Source organism: Hylobates moloch, unplaced genomic scaffold (assembly GCF_009828535.3).
Source record: "Hylobates moloch isolate HMO894 unplaced genomic scaffold, HMol_V3 SCAFFOLD_2, whole genome shotgun sequence".
NCBI classification, from domain to species: Eukaryota; Metazoa; Chordata; class Mammalia; order Primates; family Hylobatidae; genus Hylobates; species Hylobates moloch.
In genome coordinates, this window is record NW_026652277.1 from 167,407,170 (window position 1) to 167,428,538 (window position 21,369).

Below are 21,369 nucleotides of genomic sequence, written 5' to 3' on the forward strand. Positions count from 1 at the left end.
TGGCTGGGCTTTGTGAGACAGATAAAGAGCTGATCTGATCTGAGTTAACAACGGCTTGTCAGAGCTGGTTTTCTCACTTCACCCAGGCCCTCAGTGCTGCTTGGCCACTTCCTGATTGTCCTCACACAGTTTCCTTTCTTTATGCCACAGTGGCTAGTCCAAAATATCACCACTGTGCTCCAGCCCATTTCCTGGCCTGGGTTCCTTTCACTTCTAGTAGGTGACTTGCTTCCTGCTTCCCTGGGGGGATGAAGGTTTCAGCTGACATTGCTCCTCTCCCTTCTTCTCCCTCCTGAACCCTCACTGCTTGCTCCCCTCCTGCTGGCTCTAAGGAAGGGCTGTTGTCACCTTCTCTTTAAGGCTGACTTCATCAGTTTCTTGGAAAGCATGGTAGACCTGAGGGCAGATCTGGGGTGGGATTCATCTTTGGATCCCTCCCAGTGTCTGGCTCAGAAAGTTGATACCTACTGTTGAACTAATTATTTGACACCGAAACAATGAAACTATGAAAACACGAAAAACCAAAGTTTGACGTTGTAAACATTTCTTATCCAGCACTCTTTTCATGGGCATATATACAGATTGGTGGGATATATATACCCCAGACTTGTATTTTGGCCTTTTCCGTCAGTATTTCATCAAAATGAGCACCAATTTTCAGGCATATGATCTTGCCGGTTTATTTAAATATGACTGATGTGGAAGTTGAAAACTCTAAACCTAGTGTCTTGAGATGGCTCTCTCTCCAATCTGCTAATTCAAGAGCATAATTAATCCACCAAACCATGATCTTGACACTGTTCACCTCTGAACACCTGTCTCTGGCTCCAGGTTCAGGCCCTGACTAGCCCTCAGCCATCAGCAACCCCTGTCTTCCAAGCACCAGATTTCTCAGCTATGAAGTGATGGGATTCAACAAGAGGCTTCTAGTTCCTTTCTAAGAACTTTCTTAGGCACCGAAGTTCTTTCTAAGGTTCCAAGTTTCCTTTTGGTTTTGAAATGTCATGAATCTATGAGGCTGAGTGGACTGATTCCACTTTTAATGAATGATGCTAAGCTTTGTGAGCAGTAGAAAACCATTTGTCATACTGAACAAATGGCTGTTTTCCTATTTCTTTACCCTACTTTGAATGTTTCAGGTCAGTGCATTGAAAAGTCATATTAGTGAAGGAAGAAATGCTAAATTGTAATTTCTGCATTTTGAGAATGTACTTAAACACACCAAAGGTACACAAAAGAAAGACTCATCCCCAGTGGCAACACTGGAAAGCACCTCTCCCAGGGCCCCCTTGTTGGGTGTCCTCCCCTCTGTTTGCAATGGCGGAATTCTGCCGAATGAACCAGTGGAACTGGCGATGTCAACTTATTTAAACTGACATGTGTCATTGGCACTTGGTGCAAAAGGTGCCGGCACTGTAAACCAATAGGCAAAGCAAGGGCTCCACCAGATATTTCTGCAGCCAGGCAGTGGAGCTGCTGGGCACCAGACTTGTGCTTAACATGTACCCCAATTCAAAATCAAGGAATTAATTATGAATCAAAGACTGCCTTCTTTCCAAGTACAATTTCAATCAAAGCCTTTGGCCAATGGGGAATTAATACTGTCTGCGGCATTACTTTCGCAGTAGCTTTCTCATGCAATTATTAGTTTTATTTAGCGTGCACTTCACAGGGCAAAAGTCCATGGCCTGGAAGGTGAGATCCTCAAGGGCAGGGTGCTTTGATTTACTCATCTTCTTATCTCCAGAGCCTGGGGCAATTGCACAGTGGGTGCTCAGGAGACATTTGTTCAGTGGAAATGCATTTGGCGGTTGCTTCTGCCCCATACCTGTGCTTGGTAGAGGAGTGGGCATTGACAAGAGTGTTGACAATAGCTGGAGCTTGGATGTTGCAGAGGTGCCTGTGAGAAGATTGGGGTCACCTCTGTCTAGTTCAACGTTGATTCAGGGACTTCTGGGCAAGCCAGTTTGTTGAACTCAGATTAGTGCTACCATTAATCAGAGATTCTATTTCTTGCCTTTTGCTACTTTGAGGGCCTGGGCAAAAATAAAAGATGTGTGCATCTGTAAACTGGAATTCTTTGGGCTGGCTGGTCTATGAAGATGAGGTGTTTGCACAGCCAGATCCATGGGCTGTGGGGTGGCCTGCCCACTACTCCCTCCCAAGGAAGTACTACCCCAGAATGAGCCCTTCCATCCTAAGGGCTTGGATCTCTTTATCTGAGTGCTCATTTCAAAGCTGCCTCTCATGTTAAAATATAGCTAGACTTTGCTAATTGTAGAGCCCATTCTTTAGGTAATAAAAATGTGGGAGACAGAGGTTTGTGTGAGAAGCTGTTTGACTCCATTTAGTCAGATGTCCCTGGGGAGAAGCAAAGGACTCAGGAGTCCCTGCTGGCACTGCCCACCCCCCGCCCCCCGCCCCAACAGAAATGCCATGGAAGGGAGGCAGGAAGCAGCTAGCTGGCCAGAAAAGAGATTGACCGGGCACAGCCTTCTCCTAACTTTGAGCTGAAATCACAGGCATTTCATGTGGGGATGCAAGCAGTGGGGGTGACGCCCTTTCTTAGGACACCAGGATGTGTGCTTATTTCAGAGGCTGATGAGCAGCTGTTCCGAGTGTGAGGGGCGGGGGCTCTGGGAAGGTGGGAGATGGGTGGTCCCTGCCTATGCGGCCTTGCATGAAGCGCTTGCTTTCAAGTCCTGGACTTGCCTTCCAGTCCTGGAAGAACCTACGGCAGTTTAATAAAACCTAATACTTCTGATGAGGCCAGCATCTTGGGGTTCAGCTGCTGCTTTCTGATTGATATCTGGGATTTTCTCCAGATGTCTGTGAGAAAAAGAGGACAGGTGTGGGTCTGTGATGCCTCTGAGAGGGGAAGCAGCTTTTGTGGGATCCTTGCAAATTCAGATATTAATCCTGAAAGGAAGCACTTTCTTTCTAAAGTTATCAACCTACTCATATATTGTAATTGGATCTTTCATTTGCAAGTGAAGCCAATGTGTGTGTGTGTTGGAGAAGAGTTAAAAGTTGAAGTAACCAATAGCTGTTCAACAAAACAAGGTCTTTGATTGCCAGAAAACAACTGCATTACTTACCATTCTATTCCCAGAGGAAACACATATCAGAAGAACTTTAAACTAAAACAAACAACCCCCGACAAATCAAAACTTTTTGAACTGACCTCTGGTGTTAAATTTTCCTTGGAATATTTAACACTCCTTCTCTTCGCTTAGAGGCTATGAGGCCATCTCTGTGTTATACTGAGGGGATTCAGCCATTAAGATTGGAAAAAGATTATTGCTTTCTTTGCTTTCTGTGGCCCTCATGAATCCTGTAGGGGAATGGCTGAGAACTAAAGCACCACGAGATGGATCTAGAGTAGATGCTTCTAATGACTCTATACACTCACGCCAATAATGGAGGAAACTTTCATATCCAGTCCCCGAGAGAAGCTGCCTGATCCTTCCACACTGTGTTGGTGGGGATTGGGCTGGGGATGGGGAGTGAGTGGGCTGGGCTCAGGGTAGGGCTGACCCCAAGCTGCTGTTGCAGATGGCACAGCGATGTCTACATCAGAATCATGAGATGGCTGAAGAGAGCAACTGGTATTGGTCTTCTGGGTCTAGAGATAAGCTACGGCCACAAATGGGTCACAGAGATTCTAGCCTTGCCTATGCAGTGGTAGGATAAGGGAAAGATTCCCCTCAAAAGGCTTATGATCTATACAGATTGAGAGCCATATCCACGTGAGCAACTGTAGAACCTCTTAATTCTTGTGGTCGTGGGAAGGTCTTCATGGCCATCCTGTGTAGAGCTCTTCATTGTCACCAATGCAGGGGATGACCACTGTCTCAGGGCCACTTGCCATTCTGCAGCCCAGCACAGCCTCAGACCTGTACCATGAAACTAACGGCACAAAGTAGGTTTTATTGAATTCACAGCACTCCACAAGGGTCAATACCAAAGTCAGCTACTGACTGACATTTTGGGTGACATCCTGAAGCCACTGCCATACCAGTGATTCTCAGGGCTTCTCAAACTGGGGTCCCCAGAACTTGGGAGAACGTGACACAACCAAGATTCCATGAAGGCATAAGGTCAATGGGCCATGTCCAACAGGGAGAATTTTCCTGATGGACAGGCATTCAAATGTTATTTTTAATTTTTTTTTTTTTGTGACAGAGTCTCACTCTTCTCACCCAGGCTGGAGTGCAGTGATGCGATCTTGGCTCACCGCAACCTCTGCCTCCTGGCATCAAGCGATTCTCCTGCCTCAGCCTCCTGAGTAGCTGGGATTGCAGGTGCCCGCCACCACGCCCAGCTAATTTTGTATTTTTAGTAGAGACGGGGTTTCTCCATGTTGATCAGGCTGGTCCCGAACTCCCGACCTCAGGAGATCTGCCCTCCTCGGCCTCCCAACGTGCTGAGATTACAGCCGTGAGCCACCATGCCCAGCCTACTTTTAATTTTTAAACAAGCACCAAAATATTATGGAGTAGTCTACAAAATGTAAATGCAATTTTGAGATAAAAATGAAGATTAGGAATGAATTTCCATGCTCCAGGCTTCTGGGGAGGGGTTCATTTTCTCTGCTGTTAGATAGACTTTGGTGAGAAGTTGGAAGAAAGCTTAGTTAAGAGACAGAGTGATTCAGCACTTCTTCTGTGAAACAAACAACACAAACTCTTTGAAATGGAGTGGTCCTAGGATGGCTTAAAGAGTTTACTTTGCACCTGAGACGGTCCTGATGGATTTAGGGTACCCCGGTTGGGGGCATAGATGCAGGCAGCCTTGCACCAGCATCTGACAGCAACATCCCTTTCTTGACTCCATATCAAGTGGCATTTCCTGGGGCTTCCTGATTTGATGACACCCAGGATGTCAGGCAGGATCCCGGAAGGCAGGAAGCCAGAGTCTCTGAAATATTGGATGCTTGCTGTGGGCAGCAGAAATCTCGAACTGAAAGTGGTGATGTTGTCTGGTTTGTTTCGAAAGTTAGTGTAAATGCTTTATAAAGGCTCTTTGGGCTTCCACGATCCATGACATTAATAATTGGCATTGATTAGCTCAGGGGAGATCAAGGTCCTTTCTCTTTCTTTTTATTTCTCTTTTTCATCCTTTTCCCCCCTGCTTTTTAAGACCTCTTCTCTTCTTCCAACCCCTGAAAATGCAGCAAGAGTTTACTGACTGCAGGGGTTGGCCGAGGGGTGCTCCTCTGGCGTCTCTGGAGGAAGCAGGGTGTTGCTGTTCTTAGTGTGCTGGCCAGATGCTTGACTCTTCATCAGGCGTCTTTCCCAGAGCACTAGACACTTACACATTTAAGAGGAATAGTGCAATGAGCAGATCTTGAAGGGACAGATGGCGCTGATGCCCCCTGAAGAGCAGTCAGGTCCTTGGGAACTGTGCCAGCTTCTCTGTAAGTGGGGCACATGCATGTCTTGCCAGGGCGTCCTGGTGCTGCCCACCACACCCTTCACCAGTGGGATTTGGGAGGCACCAAGAGGACCTTCCCCTGGAGAAGGCGTGATGCTCGTGCCACACATGGCTACTGGTGACACCAACTCTGCAACCACCATGAGCTTCTCAACAAGAGCTGCTAGGGAGAGAGCTAGGGCTACCGATCTGACAGATGGGGTGCCAATTCTGGCTTCGGCTTCCTGCTGTCTTGGTTTTGAGATGTTCCCTTAGCCCTTCTGAGCCTCACTTCTTTGGTCGGCAGATGGGCTGTGATTGGGTGACTTCAAGGATGACTGCCAAGTGCCCTTTCTCCTTATTGTTAACTAGCTGGGCCTAACCAAATATCACAGAAAACCAGTACATAGTTATAAGTATTGAGGCTGCTTATGGGAGAGAAAATATGGCATTAAGGAGGGAATTTACAGTAAGTATTGCAAATATTGGGTATGCAGAAGAAGAGTACTATAAATCAATTTGAAGGTGTTTCAGGAGGGTTATGTGTCAGAACTTGCACAGGAAGAACGAATCTGTGGTGGATGCAGGCTGGGGAGGCGTTTGCTGGAGCTCACCAACTTCGGAGATGTCAGGCAGCACCAGGCCTGGGCATGAGCTGGGGTCAGGGAGTTCAGATGCAGAGTGTGGCCAACAAAGCTGATGTCCTGCCCCCATCCAGCTATCAGCAGCTGACCTTCACTGCTCCCGGACACACATTCCCTCCCCTTTCCCTGCTCTCTCTTTCTTCTTCCTCTCAGGCTTCTCACCTCTTCGTTATCAAGCTTCTTCATCAGGAGTGTGCAGAAGGCCTTGTCCTGATGGAGGTGGGAGGCCAGATGTGTTTTCACCTGGCCAGGTGCTTCTGGTGCACACTGAACTTTGAGCACCATGACTCTGGCCTAAATGGCTGGACACCCCCTGACCCCCAACCCCCGCGTGCAGATTGGTGTCCACAGTTGTACTGAAGGCTGGTGCTGGGGATGGTGGGTCAGCTGCCTGGGGTGAGGTGGGTATTTGAAGGCCTGTGAGCATCAGGCCTGCTCTTTCAGGTCACAGGGATAGAGATCAGGACCATCTTTGTGAAGTTGGTGGTCAGCGCAGTGGGGTGTCAGATTGGTCAGTGGGACAAACCAGACAAATTGAGGCTCTTCAGGGCTGTAGATGGAGTGAAACCTCACATCCTGCTGGGAAGCGAGCATGTCCTGCCAGGCAAGACCTGGGCCAACAGAAAGTGGCCACCAGACAGCTGTGGTCATGCATTCTTTTACACCAATGAAGAGAGGGATTTCGAGTCACTGATAATTGCTAGATGTTGATGAAGATGAATAACGCTCTTCATCTGGCTATAGGCAACCTCATATTTGAAAAGATTTTCAATGTAAAGGGTCCTTGGCAATAAGCCCTCTCTTTTGCTCACATTTGGTTCTTTGAAACACTTTTTTTTTTAGTGCCCCTGTATGCAAGGCATGGTGGTAAGCTCTGTGATACATTCACGGCTCCCATTCTGAAGGGGGCTACCCACTCAGCTAGTGAATCTAATAAGTGAGGGATTTCATTTTTGTCAGGGCCACAAACACAACTAGCGTGCTTAATCCAGCATATGTCAGGTATGGCACCGAATGCTTTACATGGTTATATTACAAAGTCCATATGCTGTGCACTATTTTACAGAAGAAACTGAAGTTCAGAGAGAAGTCTAAGCCACATAGCCTGTAATAGATTCGATTCAGACTTTGACTTCAGAGTCTGTGACTTCAAGCCCCATTCAGAAGCTACCAAGTTTAACTAGCATAGAATGGGTAAAACTTCATATTGAATTTTAGATTTTTTTCTTTGTAAAAAGAAGAAATTTTGATTCTGTACAACTTCAGAATATTTGCCAATTTGCAAAGCCGGTGGCACAAATCAGGAGAAATACTTGAATCCTGTCTGGTTTCTGAGGTCTACTGCAATCTGGATGGTAATTGTTTCAACCGGGTGACCTGCCAAGTGGGTGACGTATAATTAGTTGCCGCAGGTCTTCTGTTATCAGCCAGTTCTGAGTGCAATTCACCTGATTACGTTGTACCAAGAGCAGCTGAGGGAATGTGTCCAGCCAAGTTTGAAGTATATTCAGCGCTGGTGGATGCGAGCTCCATTACCCTTGGCAGTTGTGACTTCCTGTTTTCAAGATAAAAGACTTATAAAGATTTATTAGAGAATTTCAGAAGGCTTTGGTGAGGCTATCACATACAGCCCAGAGAAAACACTTAAATAGTTTAATTGCAAATGAATTTGAACCATATGTCTAGTTTTCTTAATATGCACATCAGTTTAAAAGAGGATTACCAGATGATCTGTAAAAGATGTTTGATGGTATATATAACCCAGAGTATTAAAGAAAGGAAATTTTCAAAATACTTGAAAAAAAATGGGGTTGGTTTTTCTAAACACAAAGATTTGAAAGAGAGACAACTGTGTTTAGAGGGAGGACATTCTCACTTCACTCTGGTTATTACCGAGACAGCGAGCTCCATGTTGTCTAGGGAACAGTTCTTCCTGGGTTGTCTTTGGTGACAGTCCTTCTCTTGTCTGTTTGCTACCTGCTGAGAATACTTTTTGTTATATGTAATGCCTACTGGGCAAGGCAGTCATGTGTTTATACTCTGAAGTGAGCCTGTTGGCTCAAAACCCTTGTTTCACATTCATTAGAAGAGGTTGGGAGGTTGGTGGGATGGCCCATGGGGTAAGGGGGAGCTTAAATGAAAGGGGCATCATGGAAAGGGGATGAAACTGGGAATCAGAATGGCTGAACTCAGGTCCCTGCCTGGCCCTAAACAGCTATGTGACCGTCTGTCAGCTACTACTTCCCCTCTGTGAGCCACAGTTTTCTCATGGGGGTGATGAATCTATTCTACTTACATTGGAGCTGTTCTAAGGAAAGCTAGATGAACTATGTGAGAGCTTGCTGCAGAGCGAAACATTCCATAAAATAGGGGGATTGCAAGAGCCAGCCTCAGCCCTGTCCCCAAAGCTGTTCAGTGGGCCTGGTCTCATTCTACGATGGACACCAAGGCCAGAGCCTGGAAGCGGGAAGCGTGTGCAGTGAGCAGGAAGCTGTTGTCCCTGCTGTTGGGGTGTGTGGCTCATGTTTAGTGAACCTGGCATGGTGCAGGACAGAGCTACCGGCAGACACTGCAGGCAACAAGCTTGTACCATCTGTGACCAGGCTCCTTGTCCTTGGAACTTCACTCCTGACTCCTCAGGGACCCCGCCCTTCAGGAAATTTCAAAGACCTTTTAAAAAATTTTTATTGCAGCTTATTACTGTTGAGTGTCAGGGATTGCTGAGTCAGAATTGGTTTGTCCTGGAACAGAGACCTGCCATCCTCCCCAGGGCCCAGCAGGGACACTGTGACCCGCAGTATCAGTTTCCATCCCCAGACACATAGCTAGGAAGGTCTCAGGACTGGAGCAGAGCTCAGGGTAAAGGATGCTGTCTCTGCTCAATGATTTATGTTCCAGCTGACTCACGTAAGACCCGTGTGTGTGTTCTCAGCAGATCTGCTCATTTTACTGGACTATACTTTTGGACTAAAAACAAACAAAAAAAACTTTAAAACAATTACTACTTTGATTATTGGGGAAAGTATTTGTTCAACATGCCATGGTGTTCTCTTAGTGGCCTATAGGAATGGGGTGCCCGGTGACTGGTTGGGTAGCTCTAGCTAATCTACAAGTGGATATTCCTTTTGGTTAGATTCAGGACGTTGGAACCAGGTGTCTGCCATTTCAGCATCTCCAAAGGCTATTGATTTATGTGTTCTTGAAGCGCATGCTAAATCGTGATATTAGATTTTGTTTTTATGTCTTAGTGTTGAAATGTTAGCCTAGCTGGGAATTTTCCAGTCTAATAAAATTAGTCAGAATTGGTGATGGGGTTAATGTATATATGGAGGAAGAATGATTGGGAACTAACTGCCTTACACAATTAAAGAGGTGCTCCTTAGCCTAACTGGATCCCCAAATGAGGGATTGCAATGTGGTTAGTGGCATATTCTAAAAGAGGGCAAGGTGGTAGTCACATGATCCATAACCCTTGTTTCCAAACATATCAGCTCTTATTTGATATACAAGCAAAATTTTAAACACTAAGTATTGACCACCAGAATACACCGCTTTGGGAAATTTACAGTGAGGGCATTTCTTGAGATTAACTGGCTTAGCAAGAGATTTCTCAAAATTGATTAATGTAGCAAGTAAAAAAAAACTACAGACACAGAAGATAGCAACGATGGTGCAGCATGGCCAGGCTTTGTCTGGAGGAGCAAGGCTTAGACATGGAAGAAAACTTAGGACCCAAAATAGAAATCAGTTAGTGATTCATTGTAAAGGCAAGGAAAGCCCGTCTTTTCAACATTACAGTGAAAAAGCTTTCTGGAGGAGAGTTATAAATAGCACATAATGTCTCTCTGCTATATTTTTATACTGACCTTTAGCTCTTGCCAGAGAATATACAGTTTTGGCCTAAAGGGGATAAAAGGAAATAGATAAAAAGGGACACTGTAAAACATCCAAGATTTCTGGCGGGCAGTCTCACAACATGGAATGTTTTATTTTAATTTCTTGAGACCTTTTGGTATGAAACGTGGGGAGGAATATGTGGATAGAGTATTGATACCCTTAGGGGAAAAATGTCCTTACTAGAATTAGTTACCAAGAAATACATGTTTGAAGCTCAGCAGCTAATTGTTGAGGCTCAGGGTCTGGAGACCTCATGTGCGTGATGGCAAACTCTAAGTGGTCTACTGTCTAACCACTCTTGTGTCCTGCCCTCTTTAAGAAAAGGAAGTGCCCAACAAGCCCTTGCGTGTGCGTGTCCGGTCCTCAGATGACAGGCTGTCCGTTGCGTGGAAGGCACCACGCCTGTCTGGAGCCAAGAGTCCACGCAGATCACGGGGTTTTCTCCTGGGCTACGGGGAGAGTGGCCGGAAGATGAATTACGTTCCACTGACAAGAGATGAACGGACACACGAAATTAAAAAGCTAGGTGAGTTTCATATTCATTGGTATTCAGTGTTTCCATGGTCTTTGAGATCCTTTCAATATTCAGAAGCTCATTCATGACACAGCATTATATTTTAGTTGTAATGTCCACTTGCCAGGTGTTACAATGATTTCAATCTCTACTGTTTCTTCCACCTCCATCCTGGATGCCATCATTTTAACCTTTTGTTAGTGGCAGCCCCAGGCTGCCTTCCTAGTGCCTGTCAGTTGCTTCCTGATCCGACAGCACAGACTCCTTGAGTCAGGCCATTTTCCTGGACTTGAGAGTAGGGCTAATCTTGTCATCTTGGCTGTTTTTGTCATTTTGTTCTTTGAAGCTTTGTCTTAGAATCCCAGGACATTGGGCCTTGGGTCCCATTAAGATGAGACATGGTAGCCGAGTGAAACTGCAAGTCAGGCTTTATTAGGGTTCTCTAGAGGGACAGAACTAATGGAATACACACACATATATAAAGGGGAGTTTATTAAGTATTAACTCACACAATCACAAGGTACCACAATAGGCCATCTGCAGGCTGAGGAGTAAGGAGAGTCAGTCCAGGTTCCAAAACTGAAGAACTTGGGGTCTGATGTTTGAGGGCAGGAAGCATCCAGCACAGGAGAAGGATGTAGGCTGGGACGCTAGGCCAGTCTCTCTTTTCACATTTTTCTGCCTGTTTATATTCTAGCTACGCTGGCAGTTGATTAGATTGTTCCCACCCAGACTGAGGATGGGTCTGCCTTTCCCAGTCCACTGACTTAAATGTTAATCTCCTTTGGCAACACCCTCACAGACATACCCAGGGTCAATACATTGTATCTTTTTTTTTTTTTTTTTTGAGAGGAAGTCTTGCTCTGTCTCCCAGGCTGGAGTGCAGAGGCCCACGGCAACCTCCGCCTCCCGGGTTCAGGCGATTCTCCTGCCTCAGCCTCCCGAATAGCTGGGATTACAGGCACGTGCCACCACACCCAGCTGATTTTTGTATTTTTAGTAGACACGGGGTTTCACCATGTTGGCCAGGCTGGCCTTGAACTCCTAAATTCATATGATCCACTCACCTCAGCCTCCCAAAGTGCTGGGATTACAGGTGTGAGCCACTGCACCAAGCCAATACTTTGTACCCTTTAATCCAATCAAGTTGACGCTCAGTATTAACCATCACACAGGCCATCCTCCCTTTTGTCCAGCCCCTTTTTGGGCAAAGGAAGCACTGGCCAGGGAATGCCGATGTGAACCTTTGCTGTGACTGGAAGAGATTATGTGCTCATTCTGGCCTGGAGGGAGTCCTGATCCTTGCAGGCCTTATTGATCCATAAGCCTGGATAGTGGAGATAGGCTTGGCGCTCTGAGGGGCATGACTTGTCGACTTATCCCTCGGGCCTGATGCGTCCTGCTTGTGGAGACAGTGCCAAGAGCCGTCTCACCCTGCTCCCTGCTTCTCTCATTGGTGAGTTGGAAGGAGCATGGGGTAAGCATGGCTGGGCCCTTTCATCTCTGCCCCTCGTGGGGAAGCCGGGCCACAGAGAGCACATGCAGGGCCCAGGGCTGCTTGAGCAGAGAGCCTAATTCTGGGTTCTGTGTAAAGTACACTTGCCCCATGTTCTCCAGCTTGCTTCTTACTTACTGTCATAAGGCTTTCAGCCCCCACAAACGACTGTTCTGGCATTTCCTAATCAGCTCAGTACTCAAGCAAGGAAAACGATGTGATTTATTGGGTTTTCTAGAAGACTCCAGTAAGACCCAGGCTCTCTTCTCTTACCTGGAGGGGCCTCTTCCCTTACCTGGAGGGGCCTCTTCCCTTACCTGGAGGGGCCTCTTCTCTTACCTGGAGGGGCCTCTCCCGTCACCTAGAGGGGCCTCTTCCCTTACCTGGTCTCTTCCCTTGCCTGTAGGCAGCGTCTCAGCTTCCTGCCCCGTGGTGTGGAGGCTGGAGGTGGGAGCGGTGGGGAAGGTGCGTGTGCTATGTGGGGATGCGCTGCTGAGAAGGCAGCCTGGCACCCACTGCGTGGCACCTACTTAGTCTTAAAAGGTAAAATCCTTCAGACAAGGAGGGGGATGGGCAGTGAGACTGAGATGGATGAGACCAGACAAGGGCGTGGTAAAGGAGGAGAGGGGAGAGTTGCCTAGGAGGAGAGATGCCGGCCTGCACAGAGAGAAACAGGGGCTCAGGAAACAGCCAAGGCGGGCGCGGAAACAGAGCACTTGCTTGGACGGAAGCCCTGCGAGCCCACACTCCTAGGCGCTCTGAGAGCTCCTAACTCTGAGGAAGGCACAGCCATGCATTTCGGAGCCTGGATAAGCAGCTCTGTGCTCTTCAGGACCTCCGAGGCCAGCCCCCTGGGTCCAGGTAAGCTGACTCTACTTTGTGTGACGCGGGCCAAATTCTACCCCGCATATCAGCAGTTTGGATTTGATCTGGTGGAGACATTGGGTGGATGGTCACATCAGATCCCTTCCCTGATACAGCCTAGGACGTCCCTGTTCTGTTTGTCGCTGTTCAGCCACCTGCTGAAGACTGTCTTGGAGGAGCTCTGCTGCCTGGTGGGTGTTCCAGGTACGGGCTGGCCGCATGGCATTTTGTGTGTTTACATGGTCTCCACGTGGTGGCACAGGCAGCCGAGAGAGCCAGGCGCAGCGTCAAAGCCAGCCCAGCGTACGGACTCCAGACCTGTTCAAGCAAAAAGGAGACCAGCCACCCCTCTGCTGCAGCAGCACGTGAAATGTCAAGGGAATGCAGGAAGCAAAAGGAGAAACTCTAGCGTGATGTGCTTTGCCAAGCATGACTTTAGCATTAGCAGCAAGACCTCGAATCAGAGACTCAACCCCCTGACGCCACAGAGTAATTTGTATACCCTTCAGTCATTCCTTCCTGAGCCACCCCTACACAGGTAAGCTGGCTGTACTTTGGTGATGCGGGCCAAATTCTGCCCGGCATATCAGCAGGAGAATAGAGTCCCTGTTTTTGCATCTCCGCTGCGGCAGGGGAGCTTTGTTTCAAGGGACAGCTTGCTTTGTTCTGAGCCTTTCGGGAACCGCACACACTGAAGTGTCACTTAGCATCGACAAGTGTTTCAACTGGCTGGATCTGTTGTTGTCGTTGTTTTTATTTCTTCAGTAGTGAACTGCTGGCTCACCGGAACATAGTGGAAGGATGTTTTTTGCTGCCTGAACGTGAGCCAATATTGGACCTGAGATCGGGGTTGGCTCCACTCCCCACCTGGGTGGACAGGACAGCCTCTTGGGCTTCTGGTAAAATGAGTTAGCTCTTAAATTTTCACACATAAAAAGCACTAGACTTGCTACCGTGAATGATGTAAGAGGTCACCGTGAGGAGGAGGGCTCCTGGAAGCTCGCCCCATCGTGGGGAAAAGCAGGTGCAGGATGGGGCTGAAGTGGATTCTCCTCGCGGTGTTGGAATGGACCTGCTGTGTCATGGGAAGCCTGTCTACCCACTTATCCTGCATGGGATTTTTCAAGCCGTTTATACCAGAGAGGCCACAGAACCCTTGGTACTACAGAGAGTGGTCACGTGCTAAGGAACCTTGAGGGGTGGGCCTTATTTCCTGCAGCGGAGTGCCACTCTCCGAGCCACTCTCTGTCACTAAACACATCTTACTGGGCATCTCATGCATCAGACGCGATCCCAGGGAGGCACCAGTGTTGAACTGACTGTCAAAGGAGGCCCCGCAGAGAAGGTGGCATTTGGGCAAAGACTTGCAGCCGGAGGGGCTGTGGAACTGTCAGGGGAGAGGAGGCTGCAGGATGGGGAGCTGAGAGGGAGCAAGGGACTTCCTTCTACAAGTCACCAAGGAGCTGTGGGAGTGGGGGAGGGCATTTGTGCCGCGTCCATTACAAACTTGAGGTCGGGAAGTGGGCAAATGTGGTGGCACTGACTGGGGGTTCCTGGGGTCGCTGGGCTGATGATGTGGGGGCCATTTTGGGAATTTCAGTTTCGCCTCTTTTTTTTTTTTTTTTTTGTGACAGGGTCTTGCTCTGTCACCCAGGCTGGAGTGCAGTGGCGTAATCTCAGCTCACTGCAACCTCCCCCTCCCGGGTTTAAGTGATTCTCCTGCCTCACTCTTCCAAGTAGTTAGGACTACAGGCACCTCCCACCATGCCCAGCTAATTTCTGTATTTTTAGTAAAGGCGGGATTTCACCATGTTGGCCAGGCTGGCCTCGAACTCCTGACCTCAAATGATCAACCCACCTTGGCCTCCTAAAATGCTGGGGATTGCAGGCATGAGCCACCTCACCCGGCCATTTCCCCTCTTTATCCAGTAATCAGGGGCACAGAAAGAGGTCATCTTGACACCATTGCATGTTCATCATACCTCTATGAGGAAGAGACAGCTTGCTGGGTGGCCGTGGCCTGGTCAGCTCTGCGCCCACCCCTCTTCATCTGCAGTTATTGAGAGCCAGGCTTTGGTGCCCTCAGATCTGGGTGGGCCTGTTTCCTTGTCTGTGAAGTGAAGACAACAGCAGTAGCTTCTGCACGGGGCTTTGTTAAGACTCACTGAAGAAGTGCTCGTGAGAAGCTTAGCACAGGGAAGAGCTGTCATTGTGTTTACTGCAGAATAAAACTTTCTCTTAATGACAACCTTGGGCCAAGTTTAGTTTCAAGAGTGCAGCAAATCAAGAAATCTGGGCATTAAAAAAAAATCTCAGAACTTTAAGAAATACATTGAAGGCATATACAAATTTCAGTTGTGGGAAATTATTCATTTCTTGGTGGTTCTTGAGAAATGATGGGACACCACGTTTAGTTACTTACATGCGTCCCTGGACTGTGAGGTTGAATGGCCATTTTTGTTTGTTTGTTTGTTTGTTTGTTTACTTTTGACGAGATTCTGTCATCAATAGCACCGAGTAATGAACAGATCTGAAGTGACTCCTCCAAATAGAAGCTTAGTTTGATGTTCTGTGCATTCAAGTGTTACAAACTATTCCCTCCCTTTTATAAAACACACATTTTAAAATCTTCTGATAGAATAAGGGGTGAGTGCCGAGTGCCTCCGTATAAATAATTTACTGATTTATGGCTAAAGTATCACCTGCTTTCTCTCTGTAGAGAGCAGGCTGTCAAATATTATCCTCTTCCCTTGAAACCTCTGATTCTTCTACAGCAGCTCACTCTCCATAAACAGTCCCTCTGTGTGAGAATTTTAAACACAAGTCTTCTTTCATGTTTAGCACAACATGCTTGTAAAGACGAAAGAGTGATTTTCTGCTGCCATCTGAACATGTTCAGTGCCTGAAGGAGAGTGTGTGCTCTCAGCTCCCCTTAGGATCTTAGTGTCACTTCCGTTAACTTACTTAGGTCCTACCTGATATTATAACTATGGGCACTAGAAATAGGCCAGATTGCCTCATTTTTATTCTTGAAATGATTAAAGCTACAACAGGAGCCTTGGTCAGAGAGTCTGGAGTGAGGCATTAGCAATTGTGGATTCAGGATAGATTGTAAGTTATTAAGTGTGACCCTGGGCAAGTCACTCAATTGTTAGGGCTTTATGTTCTTATTTGTAAGATAAGAAGGTCAAATAAAAAATAAAAAAGGTTTTACCTGGGTCTCAGACTTTATGATTCCATAGTAATCGAGAGGACAACTTTTGTTCCATCATTGCATTTTTTTCTCCAAATATAATGGCCCCTGGTATACACTGGATTGGTTCCAGCATTCCCTGAGTATACCCAAATCCATGCAGACTCAAGACCCTGCAGAATCCACATACAGTAAAGGCTGGCCCTCCCTGTGCCCGGGTTTGGCATCTCTGGAATACAATCCTATCTGCATCTGGTTGAAAAGAATCCACGTATAACATGGATCTGCACAGTTCAAACCTGTGTTGTTCAAGGACCAACTGTGCAAATTTCAAGTTCAGGCTAAGTTGCATGCTAGTGGGACCCTCAGAGGGTGCGGGCAAGAAGTGACTGAAAGACCCATCCAGAAATAAGGGGTACATTTAAAGTCTTCCATTTGCTGTTAGCAAATCTTCAGAGACTCTGTTTTGAGGATTTTAGTTTTGAAGGGCACAGCATTCCACAGGGAAGGAAAGACCTGGGCTACTCATGTTGCACATTGGCTATTCTTTTCTTTTCTTCTTTCTTTCTGGTGACAGATTAAAAACAGAGTAACCCCCTCTTCTCAATTTTGGAAGTAGAAAGAAATTGGCGGAATTATGTGGGTAAATGTGTTATTCTTTTCTTTTTTAAAGCATTTATCTCTTTTTGATGATTTTGTTTTTGTTTATCTCTTTTTGATGCTGATGAGGTAGAAACCTATTTTTCAGGAATTACTGGTAAAAATCAGTTCCCTATTTTCTAACATAATAGTGTTCTTTTTGAGTTTAATTCCTGCAGTTCTTGGGCTCGCCCTTCATGGTCCTCAAGAAGTGGGAATGCCTCCAGAAAGAGGAAATGGAAAAAGGGGAAGGGGAGGAGGAATGCAGAACCCCCCCTCCAGCCCCAGGGGATGTGTGTTCCTGAGAAATGGAAGCCAGAATCTCATCCCTCACTCCCTGGTCCACAGCCTCGGAATCCGTGTATGTGGTCTCCCTGCAGTCCATGAACTCTCAGGGCCGGAGCCAACCAGTCTACAGGGCTGCCCTAACAAAGCGAAAGATTTCAGGTATGTTTCTAAGGATGCATTTGGTCAAACCATAGTCTTGTATGAATGCTATGTTGTTTCCAAATGATGCTGGCTGAACGATGAATTACATGAATTTTATTGAGGCTAAAAGAAATAACAGGGCAAACGTGGTCACATTTTGGGTGTAAGCGTGCTGCTTTTATATGCAAAGGTTAGAGTGCTCTTGTGATGGAATACATTTCACTGTTTATTTTGAGCCACTTCACTGTGCAGTCGATTTGCTGCAATAGGAGCAGCCAAGCGTTCATTCCAGGAAAGGTGCAGTGTGACCCAAGCCTAAATTGCCCTGGGTGATGCACTGAATGACATGAGAGTGAAGGAAGAGCAGGCGAGAGGTGGTGCATGCAAGATAAGTACACACATGTTATTTCAGCTATATTTGTGTTAAAATGGCATTGAGAATCCTCAGAAAAAGTATCATAGTGGTTTGCTGAAAGCCTGATCATTGTCCACATGGTTACATTTTCCATGTCCCTTCACAGGCATTTTCTATATTCCTGATACATTAACAAATGACAGGTACCTTTTCTGGACCACATATCTTAATTTAAAGAGGCAATCTACAACATAATTATTTTCATGAGTTCACAACATAAAATGAAAATTACACTGTTTTACATTGTATGAAGTTCCACAAATACAATGTTTCACTCTTATTATTGATGAATTGCTGCCATAGGATAAGTCCCTATATCACTTTTCTAGCAGGCTAAATATTTTCACCTTCCCCTGCTGGTGGTAAAATCCACATGCATTTGAAACACGGTCCCTGAAAAGTGAAAAGAAAAAATGAAACAAAAAACTAAAACAAACAAAAAACCCAAGAGATTACAGAGTAATATGAAGACATCTTGTGAGTCTTTTGAACTGACTATAAGCTTTGTGACTGTGATATGTTCTATTGATAACAAAGATAAATCTCTGTAAGAAATTGGCAAACTGACTTCTAGTTCATATCTGAACATGTTTTAACCTGTCTTGGACTCACACCTTCTAAAATGTGAGGACATCAAACCCAATGTGAATCTTGCAGTTGTTTGAACCAGAATTTTCATTTCTTGCCATGATCATCAAGGAAATGGGAGCTGAGCTTTCCTTCTCCTAAACTTTTGCTTCTCATGAAGATGTTATTATTTTCCAGAAACTTACAGTGTATATCGAGAAAGCACTGAGTTACTTGGACCATCTTTCACCCAGGCAAAGCATCCCCTCTGTACTGTTTTATATGTCGATTGGGTTGGGCAGCTTTTAAAGTGAAATACTCATTGTTTTTTTTTTTTTTTTGAGACGGAGTTTTCCCTCTGTTGCCCAGGCTAGAGTGCAGTGACACGATCTCGGCTCACTGCAAGCTCCGCCTCCCGGATTCACGCCATTCTCCTGCCTCAGCCTCCCGAGTAGCTGGGACTACAGGTGCCAGCCACCACGCCCGGCTAATTTTTTGTATTTTTTAGTAGAGACGGGGTTTCACTGTGTTAGCCAGGATGGTCTTGATCTCCTGACCTCGTGATCCGCCCGCCTTGGCCTCCCAAATTGCTGGGATTACAGGCGTGAGCCACCGTGCCTGGCCGAAATGCTCATTTCTTAGCCTGTGTTAAGAAATGCAAGACGGAGATTTTTGTTTTTCTACACTGACCAATCAAATAATTGTTTACCTTTCTATCAATTTCATTTTGTCTACATTACACACTAGCAATCTAAAACTTATGCAGGGTGAATAATAGCCTGTCAAGGACTGAGGAGCTCAGAGCAGAACCTGCTGTGAGAGAAAGCCTTTCTCTGGGTCTCATTGTCATTTCAGAAGAGGACGAATTGGATGTACCTGACGACATCAGCGTCCGGGTTATGTCATCTCAGTCTGTGCTTGTGTCCTGGGTGGATCCTGTTCTGGAGAAACAGAAGAAAGTTGTTGCATCAAGGTACTTTTGCTTATTTATTTGTCTTTATATATGAGAGATGGGGTTTTTCTGGCCCTGAAAAGACATGTATTTAATGATTTTATTTTCTGGCTTCCATGAATGCTGGTCTCTTTTGTAGCTGAATAGTTGAATGGTAAATATTCTATAACAATCTAGTTAATCCCAAGTGTGCTCACACGTTTCCCACAAATCAGATGTTAGCAGGGCCTCGTGTGTAGTGCACACAGCAGGAACTCACATCTCACTTGCTCAGTGATTTATCTTGTGTCTGGAAATTTCCTAGATTCTATTTCTTTCTTTGCCTCTGTTTGTGTTTTGCTTTCTCTCGTTGATGTTCTGTTCATGCACAGGGTCAACTTTGGGAAGAGTCTCACCGTTCCTCCTGTGATCCAGGAAGCGTCACTGTAGGATGGACTTTACGTAGAGTGGTGGACAATGTCTGATGCCTTACACTTAGTAGTTCCTCGTTAGACTCAGCTGAACACTGGCTTGCTTCATGTCTGGCTCATTTATACATAACAAAATGCACCTTATCGTCTCTTAAACCATGATGTTATGCTATTCTGCCTTTTATATTCATTTGCAACAGCAATAAAAGGCAAACCAATCATAAGGTTAAAATATTTTTATGTTAAAAGTCCACTAGTGAATATCATTTCTAGTTAGTGGTAGATTAGTATAGCCATGAAAATTTTAGTTCTATGACTGAATACATTAAGTAACCAAGAGAAAGCCACAGATGTGGTGGCCTGGTTATTATATATTAATTTCTCAACCTCTCTGCAACCAGGAAAGGGGAATATAGTTTAAAACGAATGGGATATGATGACATTATATATATATACATATATAAATGATTATTCATATTAGATATATAGTTTCCTTCACTGTCTGCTAGTAAAAAAGATAGCTGCTTTTTTTTGAAAGACCTCAGAAGATTCGTAGCGATTCTCTCCCTAGCCATATGGTCTTCTTCAACATGAAGTGTTCCTTTTACCATTGGACTTTGATTTCCAACATCTTGCTGAAACCAGAGAAGGCTTGAGTTTTCTTAGCAGAACTGTTGTGTTAATTGGTGTGCTGTGTCTTCAACTGAAATCTTCTCTTGACATATTCAGTATAACAAATAGCACATTTTTAACTTATCAAATGCTTTCTACTGCAAAGAGGCCACAAAGACAATTTCTTTGAAAGGGAATCTAATAAATGGCGTTTGCAGCTCTTAGAGTGTTGAGGGTGTCCGCTGTCAGGGGTTGCTGAACTGTCCATATTTGGTCATACTGTATTTCTCCCCCGATAACCATGCACCACAGTTCCTTTTATAGGCGCCTCTGTCCTGCTCTGTTTGTTTCACATTTTCGCTCCTTTTCACAGTAGTAAATCTACTCAAAACCACATGTTCCCGTTCCTCTTGAACCTATGGAAAACATGCCTGATTTGGGATGCAATGAGTCTTTTTTGTCTTTCTTTTCTGGAGAGCTGAGATAACCTTGGGCCAGGTCCCTACAGGTGCCTTGAGTAGACACAAATACAGACACACACACACACACACACTCATACACACAAACACATATCCCTGATAAAGTAGTTGCCTCATAAAAGCTGTCTCCCTTCTCTCCCTTCCCTTTGTAATCTCTGCTTGCTCTTTTGGACAGTAAGATTTTTTGGTCTTGAAAAGACACTAAGCTCTGTTTTTTTCTCCTACTTTAGACAACTTTGCTTGGAACTTTGAGCCAATAACGTAGTCAAAAGTTTAGATTTTTCTCCTCTTTGATTTTCTTACTTACCTCCCAAAGTCATCACTTACGAGGAAGGAAAAACAGCAAGGCATCTAGTGTTGAGTTGCAGAGAATTTGGGTAGATCATTGTGTTGTGTTTTCTTGTAGACAGTACACCGTGCGCTATCGAGAGAAGGGGGAATTGGCCAGGTGGGATTATAAGCAGATCGCTAACAGGCGTGTGCTGATTGAGAACCTGATTCCAGACACCGTGTACGAATTTGCAGTCCGTATTTCACAGGGTGAAAGAGATGGCAAATGGAGTACGTCAGTCTTCCAAAGAACACCAGAATCTGGTCTGTATTTGAAATGGCCTTTGAATTTTCAATTTGGGAATTACACCCAAAATAAGATTTAAAGACAATGTAAGATGCCAATAGTGACAAAGGCCAGCATGGACATTTTTGAAAGTCACGTTAACCCTAAATTTTGGTAGAGTTTCTATGCATACATGCAGAGAAGTTAAGAAACTGTTTTTTGGGTCCATGTTTTACCGTTTGTTGGCCTTTTCCACTAGCATGTTGTTCATGTTGTTCTGACAGGTGG

The 21,369-nt window shown here is 45.6% G+C and overlaps 1 protein-coding gene across 1 annotated transcript in view; it reads left to right on the forward strand.

Annotated features, from left to right (window-relative positions):
* The window catches only part of FNDC1 (fibronectin type III domain containing 1), a 102,214-nt gene that overhangs the window by 35,402 nt on the left and 45,443 nt on the right, over positions 1-21,369 (forward strand). Inside the window, exons 5-8 of the mRNA XM_032165971.2 lie at positions 10,276-10,482; positions 17,010-17,108; positions 18,928-19,045; positions 20,932-21,119. Coding sequence (XP_032021862.1) covers positions 10,276-10,482; positions 17,010-17,108; positions 18,928-19,045; positions 20,932-21,119 — 612 coding nt within the window. The remainder of the gene's footprint in view (positions 1-10,275; positions 10,483-17,009; positions 17,109-18,927; positions 19,046-20,931; positions 21,120-21,369) is intronic.